The sequence below is a fragment of the Camelus ferus genome, chromosome 8, assembly GCF_009834535.1.
Source record: "Camelus ferus isolate YT-003-E chromosome 8, BCGSAC_Cfer_1.0, whole genome shotgun sequence".
Lineage (NCBI taxonomy): Eukaryota > Metazoa > Chordata > Mammalia > Artiodactyla > Camelidae > Camelus > Camelus ferus.
Genome location: NC_045703.1, coordinates 66,389,360 through 66,405,047, shown reverse-complemented (window position 1 = coordinate 66,405,047; position 15,688 = coordinate 66,389,360). Strand labels below are relative to the sequence as shown.

Here is a 15,688-nt window from a genome sequence, read left to right as displayed (position 1 = left end):
AATGAGCTGGAGGCCAAACTAAAAGGATGCACGGTGACCGCTGGTCCCCAGCACACAACGGGGAATGGTGTCAGGACTGGCCGCTGTCTTTTACTTTGAAGAAGAGAGGAACACAAGGTTCTCTCTGCTCACTAATGGCTGAAGATGGTGGAAATGACTAAGATCACCAGCTTGACTAAGAGGAGGCAATTTGATGAGTAGTTTGAGATACTTTTATGCCGCCAGCCTTTATCATCCAAGCTCCCGGACCCGGCACTCGGTCTTCTTCTTGAGGGGCGGGGGAGGGAGCTTTTGTTGCTCATGCAGTGAAAATGCTGCGTAATCCCTGGGCTCAGAAAGTGCCCGGAACAGAGCAGGAGCTAAATGGCAACGCGCTATCTGAATTTCTGATTCATCAACTTGGGAGGAAGACAGACATTTAATACGGCAAAGAGAAAAACGATCTGCAAAGTGTTGGCACCCTGTCCGGAAAGGTGGCTGGAGTTTAATAAATTCCTCAGATTCACTTCTTCTTCAGATATACTCAGTAATTTCTGTGCTATCGTTTTATAATTTCCCACAGAGCCTTTTACTTTGCCTCAGCAGCAAGGCTTCAGGGAACAAGTTTTGACACTGCACTGAAGGCTCCACTCGCTTTTCAAGGGCAGCATCAAAAGAGGGGCTCTCAGGTCATCTACCACGCAGAACCCGCTCCCTACAGAGAGAGGGCAGCGATGTGGAAGGCAGGAGACCAGAAAGGGGAAAGCAGGAGGGGTGAGGAGTGAGTATCCTCACCCCTGACTCAGGTTCCCGCCGCGCTCCGACTTCTATGCTGGGCTACCTTCTATTATTTGAAGTCATCAAACAGGAGTTTTAAGCAGATTTAAGAAACAAGCCCCTTCTTTCCATGGAGGGTTTCACATTCTTTAGTGCATGAAGCAACTGTTTCTAAGATATGCAGAGAAAGAAATCCACACAGACCTGCTCCTTTGCCACGCCTGGGTGAGTAACTGATCGATCTTCTGACAGCTCAAGAACGAACGAGCGCTCACTCTCAGCTGCCAAGAGGGTGAGCTTCCCTGCTGACGGGGGAGGGTGGCCCACCTACACAGCCTCTCTTCACAGGAGATGACTAAGTGTGAGTAGCTCAGGACTCATTACAGGCAAATCGTTAGGAAACACCAGAGTGAGAAGCTGGGAATAAACCAGGTCTGTTCATTAATGTGACCCAGAAATCTCTGATTCTATTTCAGGACTGGTTTTTCATCTGTGGAATCCAGGAATCATTTCTAGCTCTCAATGCTTTAATTTCCTTCAGAAAGGAAAGAAAGGCAAAAGGTATCCACTTTGTAATGCAGTCTGGAGATTTAGCTGTGCGTTCCTGACAACTTGCACTGCAGTCTCCAAGAGGCAGTCATTTCTCTTCTGCAATGAGTTTTTAGGGTCAGGGTATGAGAGCGAAGCTCACTCCCTATTCTCCGAACACTACCAGAAAAAGAACACTGAGCACCAGAAAAAAACCAGAATGCATCCTTTTCAAAATAAGTTTATAGAAGGAAAGAGACTTGCCAAGTTTTCTTACTTTAAAAATAAATCACTTCTGGAGACTCCAACCCACACTGAACGGCCCCAAAGCTGCCCACGGGGCAGGGCTGGTGGAAGGCAGTCTTGCTCCCACACACGGTCCTGAGCGCAGACCAACAGAGCCTGGCTGTTAGGGTCCTGGTCTCTTGATCTGGGGAGGGGAGGGGAGGGGAAGGTTTGTTTTCAGTCAGGCCTCCTTGCCACCTGGTTTAAGTGGGGAAGCTACAAGGAATGTTAACTTGAAGTTCACAAACTTTCATAATAAAATGAGACATACTTTGATTCTCATACAAAATTCAGATTAGTTACCTTTGTATGATTAGTACTATTTAAAGCACAGGTTTATAGTCCAATGACTATTTTAAAACTTAATTAATGATCAGAATTTGTTAGAGTTGACAGTGGTTTTGGTTCTTTCTCCTAAAGCCTGAGTGACTACATGCCTATTTTTATCCCTAAAAAATAAAAATGGGTAGGTAGTTCTATAAACACGCATAGGAACTAGTGTTTACAGCTGAGCCTCCTGTGGCTCCCAGCCCCTGCCTCCCTCCCATGGTCAGAGGGAATCCTAGGGCAGAGCAAGGAGGCGCACTAAGGCTCACTAGTAATAACAACGATGAACAGTTATATCAGCACTTGTAGTGGAACTGCTCAAAAGGTGATTTTATTGAGTTTGGTACAGATTAACAAAGAAGGTGCCAATGTACTTAGCATCTCTGATCTTGTAGGTGCTATGACAGAGGCATCCTGAATTGGATCCTCTTTTAAAAAGCAAGGAAAAAATAAACACAAACTCAAACCAACCCATCAAGAAGACAATACAATCTCTGACCTCTCAGAAAGAGCAATGATGACAAAGATCTCAGGTGTCAAGCAATGGTTGGCAGTAACCCAGGGACTGGAGAAGCATCTGGACAATGGGTCATGCCAGTGGGGAGCGGTGATTTCTTCTTAACGGACTCAAGACCACGTCTGAATTCTGCACACAAGTAATTGATTTTTTTTTTGAACTGCAAAATTTTATTAAGCAATAGCTGGACAACTCTTACAACTTCAAATCATCAAGGGAAAAATAAGATTAGTCCATCTCAATAATAAAGACAAAATAATTTGGACAAATCACGTCATTTTGAATGCAAACCACTAATGCCTTCTAGAAAACCTCCTGCACAATCTAATACACAAAATACATAATAAGAGAGGCAAATAAGGGTAAGCGCATTAGAATGCAAATAGGGAGTCTCAACAGATCTTGCTTGGAAAGTAAAACAAAGGATGCTGAGTTAAAAAACTAACAAACAAACCAGTGAGAGAGGAATTCAGGCGCCCAAAGCAGCACGCCACTCCCAAGGCGGGGACAAGAACATGCTGGTGGTCTGGTTTGGTCTGGGACCTGTGCACCTGCGTCACGCACTTACAGTTTGGGGGAAAAAAAAAAGGAAAAAGAAAATGCCAGTAGTAATAAACTCAGAAATTATGTCCAAATTTACAGTAATAAAATAATGCATTTATAAACAAACATAAAAACGATACCCCTTTGGTAAATAACACAGTGCCTTTTTCAGTCAAACACATAACCCATGCTTTTCTACAACACGAAAAAAATTTTTATCTACAATCAACAACGTGGTCTTAGAACCCGAACCCTTCCCCGTAAAAGAACTTGTAAAGAGAAAATATAGGTACAAGAAAAGTTACAAGAAAATTGCACAAAGCCAAAGAAATGGAAACCACAACCCTTCAGAGTTTCATTGGCCAGAGGTAAGGAGATACACAAATGTTGAAGAGTTTGAGTTGTGTGCTATTCCAAAATCCCAGGAACTCAAACAGCATTTTGGACACATTTCGTCTCAACTAACTTTGTTCACAACCACTGACTTGGCCAAAAGATAGATGGTCCACACGAGGACACAGTGGGTTCCTTCTCAAGAAATCCGAACACTATGCCAGTGGGACACTGCAAAGCACACTCAAGAACGCAGGCCAGCCGAGGCAGAGATGCCTTTATTCTCTCTTCAACCCACTCTACAGCCTGTAGGGCAAGTGGTGGTGTTTATTTAGGTCTGCTCTCCAGGGTGCCGTGTCCACACTCATGGGGAGGCTCCTCTGTCTTTCCTGGAATCAGTGCTTTTGCATAATTTTATAAGAACAAATATGATTCCAAACACATCTGTTTCTAGAGGTGAACTTTCCAAAGACATTATCTTAAACACTGGTTTACATTCAGTAGGTAGCTCATTAATATAGGAAAAGAAATATTTCTCTACAAAGGGCAATGTTTTAAAAACCTACCATCCAAGTTTATAAAGTGGAATGATGAACCTGTTACAATTCAGGCCCTCAGGCCATTCAAGAGGCATGACGGGTGTTTAGAAGATTGTCCAGGCTGGCCTTTCATTTTACAGATGGACAAATGGAGGCCCAAGGTCATCCTCCAACTGTGTGGCAGAGCTGGCTCAGTCCTGGGGTCTCCTGACTTTCTGCTATGATCACACGTTTTCACATGCCCTTGTGGGATACTCCGCAAGGAAGCAACGGCCATGGATGAGAAACACTGCAGATGCTTTGGCTTAGACTGCCATGAGAGCGCTGCCATTTTCCTGCTTTCTTGGTACCAGATTTTCTTAGGATATACATTCAATGGGTACACCATACTCAAAGCTGTGCCTCTGGTTTGATGAGGTTAAACCAAATTTAACATTGGTTTTTATGTTTGCTAATATACTGCTTCCCTCAAAAAGGCATGTATTCTTTATGTAGTTGACCAATGGGCTAATGTTTTTAACCTTAGAGGTTCAATAAAGTATCTTAATATTCATAAACTGATATTAATAAATGTTAAGTATGTAGAACTCTGCTCCTCAAAGTACTGACTTTAGTGGTATTTAATGAATTGAGACTGACTGAATGAAAACAATTATTACAGTAAGTGAAAAAAATCACCATTAGCTGAAAAGACACTGCATCACAACTGCTGCAGACACCTGTTTCTGACCGACTGGCACATGGGATTACCTCCTCCTTCAGCCCATGGCGGCAAAGCTGGGCAGCTGCCTCCCATTCAGAGGTGGACTCCCGTGTATGCAGAACACCCAAGATGGAGGCCTCTGCCCCCATGTGGGGAAAAGGTCTTTTGGGGACTGAGCTAGGAACTTAGTGAGTTTAATTATTTGCTACAAATACTCACTTTTTCTTCACACGTATTTGTAGTTTTCACTCCCAGGATTTTCCTCTATGTTTGATCGTACTAAGAAAGTTAATGTACCCTTTTGTGGTCTTTATATCTTAAAAGCCAATCAGAACTTTAAAAACTGAAACTTACCAGCAATAATTCCTTTCCTTGCTACTCTCATTCTCGTAAGTCTCATTTCATATCACCTTTTACTTTAAATTAAAAATAAAATTTTCAGAAGGGGAAATATTATTTTAGAATATGTTATCTCAAAGAAATATTCTCCTTTGTATATAATTGAGATCATAAAATGCAAAAAAAAATTACTTTTAAAAGATTAATAGGAATTTTTCCCAATTAGAAAAAGTTACAAATTGTCCAGCAAAAAAACCTTCTATCATATCCTCTTTATTTCTTGCAGCAAAATATCCTGCCACCAAATAAGTCGTTACACAAACACACTATTTTCCTAAATAAATAATAAAATGGGCATAACTCACCAGAACATAGTAACAAAATAATTTCTACAAACACTATTAAAGCAAGATAAATAATTAACTCTTGGACAATAAAACAGGGGAATGGCATTTAAATCATCTAGAAATAGGCTAACCATTATTGCACAGCTAATAATCAGCACTGAAACATCATATTAAGCTACAGAAACTCATATAAAAGAATTATATAACTCTGAATACACAGATAAATTCTTTATGGAAAAATTTACCCACCAAAGAACCAGGTTCAATATTTCAAAATATAAATTGGGAAACTCTGGTATTAGCTAGGAGATGTCCTTCACCATATTTAAAACCTCACCTGTGTCTCTTCAGGATCTGGAGAAAATGGTGAGTGATGTCATCCTGCTCCGGGCCTGTTTCTTTTCTAATTTTTAAACTAAAACAGAGGATTAAAAAAAAATTTTTTTCTTGGAAAATACTTTTCTGCAGTATCTTCTACTTGTTTGTTTTTAAACAAAACCCAAATTCAGGGCCCTAAACCAGCAGACAGCTCCTGTGCCACTGCCCTAAATAACATCGCAGAAATTGGTAATGGAAAACTACGAACTGGGTCTTGTTATCAGGGCTGAATATTGCCCAGCGTGTCCCCTGAGGAAGGGGAGGTGGGATCAGAGGGAGGTGGGAAGAGATAATCTCAGCGGATTTTTGCAATTAACAAGAGTAGTTAACAAACTACATTAAGTACTACAACTTAAACCATGTTCTCCCAGTGGTCTGTCTCCTCAGTAAACAGTCTGTACAGTTAATAAACAATTTTCTTTTTTTGGTAGAGAAGCTTGTGGGGCTCTTGTCAAAGAGTTGATTATAACTCTGTCTTTTCATATCCTGGCAAACGCCTAACATTTTTTTCCTACACTTCTAATCTGTTGGAAAACATTTATAGTCAACTGGATTTTTAATATAGCCGAAAAGAGAAAAGGAGTGCCTTCAAATTAGTATCTGCAGCAATTTTAGAAAGTGTAGAATGGTGTTATCTAACGGGAAAGGTAACGTCTGCTACCACGTTTCCCAGATCAAACAAGGAGAGCGGAGAGGGACTAAAGACCGCTTCTCAGCAGGGGGTGACCAGTGACCCACCCCTGCCGCTGAAAACCGCCGCCCCCAGCACACGCGGGGGTCCTTCCCCCTCGAAGTTGGTCAGACTGGATGATCACTGAGCCAATGGAATTCTGACATATTACAAAACTAGCGGAGTCTTCAATGTAAACATCCTCGGAAGAGGAGCGTGGCCCTTGTACTGCTTCAAGCGATGCTACGCGAGCCACCCACGTGTGCACGCGCAGGAGCGCCTTCCTGCCCCGTCGTCCTTTCCCCTACGTCCTCGTGAGCAAACCGTATTTACACCTGGTAATAGCACCCCCATAGAAAGCCTACTTTTCTTAGTCAAACACAGTGCATTTGCCAAAATACCCCTCATTAATCAGGTCCCCTCTGGAGGACGAACATAGTATGCATGAATTAAATGTCCCTCCAAGAGAACTTGTACCTTCAGGATTTTTTGGTTGTGTTTCTTTCTTTCTTTTTTTAATTCTTTTTTTAGACTAGTGGTGACGTTGGAGGAATAATAAAAGCTAGACATCGCGGAGAGTGCAAACGACGCGCAGTCCCAGCCTAGAAGCAGCAGTCTCTGCGGCAGTCTGCCTTCCTTCGGAAGGGCCCCTGTCCCGCAGCTGACACAGCACACCCAGCAGCCCCCGGCCCCCCAGCGATCACGCTTCCTAAACAACGCCAGGTGCCTCGCACCCTTTGCTTCCAAATTCCACTCTCCTGTATTTTGCTTCCTTCAAAAAAAAAAAAAAAAAAAAAAAAAAGAATAAAGACAATAAAGGATAATAAAAACCCAAACAAACAATGGAGAGTCAGTGCCCTCGCCCGGGCCTGACAGACGGTTCCAGTTGTGCCCTTGTCTTCCGGCCCCCCAGGACCAGGCCGTGCGGGCTCCCCCCGCGTCTGCGATCAGACCTCCCTGGGAAGGCTCTGCGCCTCTTTCTTGTCCCGACGGCGGTCTCTTCACTTGAGGCGCTGCGTCACGTTGGCCAGGGCCACCGCGAAGGCCTGCACGGCTGAGAACGGGTACTGGAAGTCCAGAATGTACGCGCTGCCATCGATCCTTCCGAACTGCATCACCTGGGGCGGGGCGGGAGGTGGGGCGGGGAAGCAGAGACATTAAAGGAGAACTCCCTCGGGCTCCCGACAGAAGCAGACAGCACCACCGTCTGTGAGATTTTTGCCAACAACAGTGACTCTGCTGAGCTTCTCAACCTAACTCTGAGTTTGTTGGAAATAACAAGATAAGGAACGCGTCAAATAATGCAGTCAGGAGACCATGGGCAAAGTTCAGAGAAAACAGAAGGCCCCACAGGTCAAAGGAAGTGGTTTCTCCATGAACGAGAAAGAAAAGGTAGAAAAAAAAGAATCCACAGGCTGAGAGAGACATACTTGTAATTGTGAGACATCACTGCTCAGCAAGGGACCTGCAGAGCTCCCCTCATCCCCTCCTGAGCTGCTCTCCTCTGTCCGTCACCCCAGAGCCTACAATGACCACACTGTGTTATGTTATTCTCATGACGTTACGCATACTTAATTGTTTATGGTCTTTCTTCCATTTTTGCAAACTCCATGAGGACAGGGACCTTCCTCTGTTTTCCTCAGTGCTCTTAATTCCAGCACTTAGAACAGGCGGTTCACAAACTCTCTTAATAAACATTTTAGACTTTGTTGGTCACATGGACTTTGCCATAATTACTTAACTGCTGCTGCAGGGCGAAAGCAGCAAAGACGATACTTAAGTGGATGGGTGTGGCTGTGTTCCAAGAAAACTTTATTTATCAAAAGAGGGGGCAGATGGGCCTACCTGTGGGCCATAATTTGCCAACTCCTGGCCCAGAGGATTGCCAGGCATATAGCAGCTGTTCAGTAAATATTTGTTGAGTGAATTAATGACCATGAGACTTAAATACGAGCAGTGAAGGGACTTCCAGGACAGTGGAGACGGGTGGTCCCAGAACAACAGTTACGCAGCAGGACTGCAGCGACAATTCCAGGATGGGGCAGGAAGAACTGACAAACTACCCCGAGTGCTTAAGTGCACCAAGAGGTCTACATTCTGCCAGAGACTCAGGGAATGACTTGGTAATAGATATACGGAGAAATAAGCAAACAAAAGCTGGATAATTATTATGTCTAGGGTAAAAAACCCATACAATAAAAAAAGAAATGTCATTAGACCACAATATGTGATGCAGATGTAGATCATATTTAGTGGCACAATGAAGGACTGTCGATTTACCTAAGAAAAGGGGGAAGGGACAGTTCACATGTGCTGGGGGCATTAGTGTAAAGAAAATGAACCCTCACGTTCCTCAGGAAGAAGTCAGTATACGACGCCCCAAACTGGAAAATCAATAAATACAAGTAGGAACACGTTCTTTACAAACATGGTGGCAAATGCCAGAAAAAAGCAAACAGACTTGGAAGAGAGAACCTCTGGGAGAGCAGGTTTGGGGAGAGGGCAGGTGCCTGCTTTTTTCCTCATGGATCATGTAGAACCACCTGGCTTTAAAAAAATCAGCACATGCGTTACTTTGGAGAGAAATAAAAGAGAGCCACAGGCACGCCGAAAATTACAAGCCCCGCTGGCCCTACCTAGAAGACATCAGCTGTTTCCCACGTTTCCTATCTGGGCTTTTGAAAAATGTTCCTCAAAGGCTAAAGCACAGAGACGGGTCGGGGGAGAAAGTCGCACCCTGGCCATGCCCTGGGACAAGGATTCTTACCTGCCGTCCCTCCAGCTCAATCTGGAAGTTCTTTGCTGACTCCTGGGTCACCCGCCCCCCAAAGTCCAGCTGGTACACCTGGGTGGCCTCGTTCCAGAGCGGCTGCTTATTGGCCATGACATACACGAAGCCCTGACTGCCCAGCCGCCCGTCCTCCTTCTCACTGGCCTTCCTGCACTTGAACTCCTCCAGCTCGCTGGCCGCCCTCAGGCTCCTCTTGCTCTTCCAGCCTTTCCTGCTGCCCTGGCTCTGGTTCATCAGCTCATCCCCGCTGATGAACAGCTCCGGCTCGCTCTCTGAGCTGTCCTGGAACTCGTTTGTCTTATTCAACTTCTTCGACTTCAGCTGGTCTTTCTGACTCTTCACTTTCTTCTTCTCTCTCCCCAGACGGGGGCTGGAGATCAGGGAATTAAAATCACTCAAAGTCCGAGCCTCCTTCTTCACTTTGCCCTCGGTGATGGCCTGAACATTTCCCTCCTCTGCTCGGCTGTCCAGCCGCTTCCGACTCTTCTTCCCAAACTTCTCTGTCCGCTGGGGGACTGGGCTCTCTGTCAGGGAGAGGACTTCCTGGAAGTTGTCTGCGGTCTCCACCATCACCTCTGTACCCAGGTGGCTTTGGAGGTCAGTGGGCGGTGGGGACACGAGGGGCTTCTCCACCACCAAGTGTGCCTTGGTGGGGAGGGTGCCCTGGGGGTTCTGCACGGGCGGGCACGTGCTGTAGGAATTCCAGGGGTGCAAGGCGATAGGTGGCAGCTGTAAACTCGAGCAGGCGCTGCTTCCTGGATACATGGGGGGCAAGGCGCAGTAGGAGAGGCTGGGCGGGTAGGCCGGCTGAAGAACCACGGCGGACTCCTGTTGTGCAAACTGTGCTGGGGACAGGGCATCTTTCGGGGAGCAGGGAGCCTGCACTCCTGGCAAAGGGGTGGTGTTATAGCCTCCGGGATACGGCACTCCCATCCCATAGCCTGTTTGGAAAGTGGCAGTCGGGCTGGCGGGAGACTTGGGGGAGACGAAGGGCACTCGGGACACGTCCAGGTGGTGGCTCTGACCAACCATCAGAGGGGGCAGTTTCAGGGGGTTGGGCACCGAAGTCTGTGCTGTCCTTTCCTGAGGAACCCAAACGTCCTCCCCGAGCACGGGGTCCCACTGGTACGGGGGCGGCCGTTTTACGGCCACCGCCGCTTCGGTCAGCGCGGGGTGCCTCAGGGGCTTCTCGACCTGACAGTGCTGGGCCAGGGCCTCGTCCTCCGTGAAGGCCGAGTTGACGTAGTCGGCGCGCTCGCGGGCGCCGTCGGCCGGGCTCAGGAGGCTGTAGGAGGACTGCGAGGTTAGCGGGGAGGTGCTGGCCGCGTGCGCCAGGCCGGCGGCCGGCTGCGCCCCCGCGCCCAGGTCGGGCCGCCCCGCCGCGCCCCCAACACCGCCCGCGCCGCTGCACTGGCTGCAGGTGTACAGGGCGGGCGGGGGCCGCGCCGGGAACTGCGCCACGCCCTTGGGCTTGGGCGGGTGCGGCGGCGGCCGCGGGGCCTCGACCAGCTGGGCCGCCTTGAGCGCCGCCTCGCGGTTGTTCCTGCGCAGCGTGGCGTGGATGAGGCTGCTGTCGGGCCTCTGCCCCGAGCCCCGGCCGGGCAGCAACGGGCCGGCCAGGTCGGGGTAGGGGGGCGGGTCCCCCGTGGGGATGGAGTAGCGCGGGACCGTCAGGCGGTTCAGGGTCGCGCTGGTGCAGGGCTGCGGGACCTTCTTCTCGGTGGCGGTGAGCCTCAGGGTGGCCGAGCTGCCGGGGCCGGGGAGCGTGTAGGTGTTCTGGGAGCAGAGCATCCGCGTCCGAGGCCGGCACACCTCCTCCACGTTGCCGCTGCTGTCGAAGGTGGTGATGCGCTCGTAGCCCAGGGGCGTCTGGTAGTGCGCCGCCGCAGTGGGGTATAGCGAGAAGTCGCCCTTCTTCAAGCACACGTCCACCGGGGGCTGCGGAGGCGGCAGCGGGGGCGGCGGCGCGGCTGTGGTGGGGGCGGCGGGGATGGTTCCTGGGTAGGGGGGTGGGGGGTTCATCTTCGCCACTTGGACCTCCTGGGAAGCACTGAACACCACTGCGTCTCCCTCGGTGGCCAGCTGTGGCACCGGCCGCAGGGCCTTGGCTGGCTTCTGCATGTGCTCGTGGTCTCGGTCCCCATGGTCCACCACGGACAGCTGGATGGCCCCCTGTGTCGGCGGGGGCAGGGACAGCGGAGGGGGGTTCGGGACGATGCGGCTCATCTCCACACCTCCAAAGATCACCTGTCCAGGGTTGGAATAGCGGTTGGACACTGGGTATTGGGCAGCACTGTCACTTCCGTGCTCAGCTGTCCCCACGGCTGTGGTCTGATTGGTCAGGACGTCCAGCTGCACATTCTGGTTGGCCAGCAGGGACTGCACCAGTCCGATGCTCTGCGTGGGAGACATAGCTTGAGCCGAGCTGTGGATGGGCGCGATAGGGATGTTCACAGTACAAGGTGGGTTGTTCTCAGGCACACCAGATGCTCCTGTCACTGAAGGGAAATTAGAAAAATGAACTGCTTACAAAACAGTGCCAGGAAACTGCATCAGAATAAGCAGTACAACACAACTCAGTACAACTCATCCAGACCTTCTGCATACAAAAGGCAGTCGCCATAGAAGAAGACATGTTTGTTTAGGGAAATCTGGACAGTTCACACAGGTTATACAAAACTTCTCTAATGTTTCTAGAAGGGCACACAGGCAATCCTGATGGGTTCTTCAGGGCAGCCCGCAGTTGTCCATAAGCCATGGGCATTGCCAGGGCTTTTCAAATAAATACCTCTGAACCTTCTGAATTTGCTATCATGTACCTGGATGGCAACATGGCAAATTGCTTAGTGATGCTTTTTACTCATCATGTTCATAAAACAGCCCACCCTTTTACACAAGAAGAGGGCGATGGTACAGCATGAAACTCCACTAAGGACTCATTGCCTAGGTTTCTGAGTTTATCCAGGGTCTGGGACTGCTTAGTGTGGGAAGTGTCATGCAGCAGATGTGTATCTACAATCTGTACATAAATTAAATTTCTATAAATAGAACCATGTGAAATGTAGCAGAGAAAACAAAGAAAAGAATCCTCTATCAAATCTACATATGAAAGGATTATTTTCTAATTTATCTGCTTTCTAGCATTTAAATGGTATGTAAGGTAGGCCACACTTGAATAAACTCTGTAAATATATCCTGTTTGTACATAGCAGGGATTTAATAGAGCATGCACTTGAGTGATGATCTGTAGACCACAGGCAGGCACTCAGGGCCACTGTTTGAACTGCCCCGTCTAATGTGACCACCGAGCCCTGGCAAGCTGGCTCACCCGGGCCTAAGCGCTGTGCGGCAACCCGTACCTGAGCAGGGAACAGAATTTAACAGGCTAACTGCAGGGGCTGGCTGAGCTTTCCCAGAACTGCAGAATGAAGTCAGCATGTTCATCAAAAGCTAAGCCTACCCTTGGTGCCCACAACAGACTCTCCCCCTTCCCTGGGGGCCTCTGTGAGATGTAACTGCCTCCCAGCTGCACAAATCCTGGCCCTGTCTCAAGTCTTCTACTGTTCCTGTTCAGATCTCACTTCCAGATGTTCTCTCCTCTGTAGGAATACTGATGGCAGGTGTCGTTCCTGCTAAAGGAGAGTCTCTTTGTCACCAGCATTAAGTGTTAAGCCCTGAGACAAAACGTCCCCTCCTCTCACTGGGAGTCACAGTCCCAACAGCAGCTGAGCATCAGAGACAGCTCCATCAGTACCGTTCTGGAAGAACATGGAGGGCAATAAGGACGAAGTGTAAAAGAGACTCCTAGATCCGAGGTTGTGAACTAGCAGGACACGGGCTATAAGCTCAAGTGTGTGCAGCTTCTCCAAAACACAGGTTAATGCGGTTGCAAGACCCCACCCATCAGGACTGCGTGAGCCCGGAACCTCTGCTCCCACCATGAGGAGAGGTACACCGTCAGAGAACCAGAGGTTCTCAGAAAGACACTGATTTTACAGGTAAAGACCTGAGAGAAGGGGAACAACTCCTTGCATCTGGGGCCTGAGTTGGGAAGAGTGTCCCTGCCACCCACGGCAAGGACCAGAGCCCCTGGGTTGGAGAATGACCAGGTACAGGAGAAGTCAGTAGCCCAGGAAGGATTCCTTCGGCTCAGAAACCAGAGACTTTCAGAACCTTGCTTGGATATAAGTAGAGGAATCTCTATATTTATAAAGTTGCAGGTAGACTTTTTTGAGAAAAGTTAAAGACAAATAACTGGCAGACTAGTTAGAAGTCATTCTACTCTATTAATCCAAATTGGATCCCTTATTAGAAAGCACTTAAAAATTAAGATTAAATGTAGATATTTCAAAATTTATAAACTGGGATTTTAAAACCTTGTACCAGACTTTCCCTTTAACAGGCTTTTATGCACAGAGCCCTGCACTGCACTTCAGAGAGAGATGTTTCAAAGTATAGATTTTCTGCCCTGGAGCTGGGGCAGGTTTGAGAAACCAGCCTTGTGGGCAGAGAATTACTTGAGTGACACCATCCTCTAAGCAGGGATTGAGAGGATGAGGGCTGGCCTAGGGCCAACAAGACTGGGTTTCGGTTCTGATTTTGAGTCCTGATTAGTTCCATTAATTTCTCTTTCTCCAGGCACACGACTGGGAGGTTACCCTGCGGATGAAATGTCACAGTCGACATGCTCTGTGAACACGAGGCGTCCCAGCTGCCTACACTATCCTTGCTCTGGTCGCTTCCCCTCCTCCCAAAGCCAGTGACACTGTATAACCCTTCTCGAGACACCTCACACACCTACCGGCCTTACTGAGGCAGTAGCAGGCACAGACCGGCATGCTGCACTCCCCAGCCACTCACCGTTCTGGCCCCCCGTCACGACCCACCGAGAGGGGGCTCATGACAAACCAGCGGACATGCATGAACACACCTGGTAAATCATCTTCGTCTTCACTGAAAACGTTCGGGTTGAAGACGGGTAAATTAACGTAGTCCATGGAGATCTTCCGAACCTCCGGGAGATAGATGGTCATCTGCCGCGGCTGGAGGTGCAGGAGGCTGGTTTTATAGATGACTGGCGGGGACCGGGAAGAAAGTGCGGTTAATAGAGATGAGGCAGAGGGGAGCCCAGGCGCCAGCAGAGTCCCTCACAGGAAGAGAAATGGGGCTGCAGTGGCCCTGCCTTCAGAAGGCAGCTCTGCCTCTCTCCCTGGCACCTGGCCTGCCACCCCGACACAGTGTAGATGCAGTAACAACAAATTCTCGGTTGAGCCCAGCCACTTTTGGCCAATGGTTGGTCCATAGAAACACATTTTTCAAATGTTAAAATTTACATGAGCTGAGTATGATAAATATATTTTTAAATAACCTCAAGTGCAATCAGAAGGATAATTTAGTGAAAGTAGTTGTGATAACCGGAGCGCCCAGCTCAGGGGAATCGTGGGCAATTAGGGAGCTGTTTGAAGGCAACTATGAGATAACGGGTGACATGAATCGGGTAGGCATAAAATGCTGCTTTTATTCACACTTAATCCTTGTCTTATGACTTTCAATGTCAAGTTCAGGATGGAGACTTACAGGGAGCTTCCACATGGTTTCTTTAAATACTAAGGTTTAATTTGTTTAACAGGGACATTTAAGAGAAGGCCTAGATGGCAACTAAAATATTTATAGAGACAAAGTAAGTTAAAAAAAAATAATGAATCTGAATTTAAGTTTCAAAGCAGGTTAAAATCAGGATGAAATTACCCCATCAGCTTTCTTTTAGGTTTAATACTCTTTCCTGTGAGGTATGTAAAGGTTCTTTCACTATTGTTATTTTAAACTTTGTATTAAGATAAGCCAAACTCTATCTCCACAGCTGTCACCTCCAACAGCCTGGTGGCTGACTGGCCAGCATCCCCAGGGCACAGCAGACTTTCTTTTCCGAAGCCCCTTTGTAAGGTTGGTGCTTGGACTGGCATGGGATAAGATACCTTTTCCAATGCAATATCATTACAGGTCTTTTTCATGTGTTCATCTCCTTTGCCCACACAAGAGAATGTGAGTTTCAGCTTAAAAACCCTATCTGGTTCCACATAGCTCAAGAATTAATGTGTTCAGTGTTATTCCTTGTCATTTAGATGGATGAAGAGAAATAAAATGAAAAAATCTCAGGAGGGATTAAAAAAAAAAAAACATCGTTGCCTCTAGGGGAAAAACACTACGTGGCTGGGGGTGAGGATGAGAGAGGTTTTAACAGTTTACACCTTTAAATCTTTTGAATTTATTATGTATTTTTAAAATTAAGAAATATAAAACATTTAAAATAAAAACTTTCATAGGCCAGATCATTCTAATAGAAGGAAACAAATTATTATCCAATTGTCCAACACAAAGTATCTAACAGCACTCAGATTTAACAGGGTGCCCATATATAACATACCTTCTAAAATCCAAGAGCTAATTTCTTCTCTCTAGTAGGATCAAGTGGAAAATTCTCTTATCTTGACAATAGAATCAAGTGGAAAATTCTCTTAGCTTGACAAACAATAATAGCTAAAACCCTCTTTTTTAAAAGGTCAGTGATTAGGACAATGACTGCACTGCAGTCATACAGGATGCTTTGGTCCTGGACACTCAAATTCCTCCTA

General features: G+C 47.4%; 1 protein-coding gene across 1 annotated transcript in view; it reads right to left on the bottom strand.

The window, feature by feature from the left end:
- Positions 1-2,556: 2,556 nt before the first annotated feature.
- TULP4 (TUB like protein 4) overlaps positions 2,557-15,688 on the bottom strand; it is a 209,456-nt gene continuing 196,324 nt past the window's right edge. The window contains exons 13-15 of the mRNA XM_032485260.1: positions 13,987-14,130; positions 9,033-11,554; positions 2,557-7,383 (exon numbers count right to left, since the gene is read on the bottom strand). Coding sequence (XP_032341151.1) covers positions 7,267-7,383; positions 9,033-11,554; positions 13,987-14,130 — 2,783 coding nt within the window. The 3' untranslated portion in view covers positions 2,557-7,266. The remainder of the gene's footprint in view (positions 7,384-9,032; positions 11,555-13,986; positions 14,131-15,688) is intronic.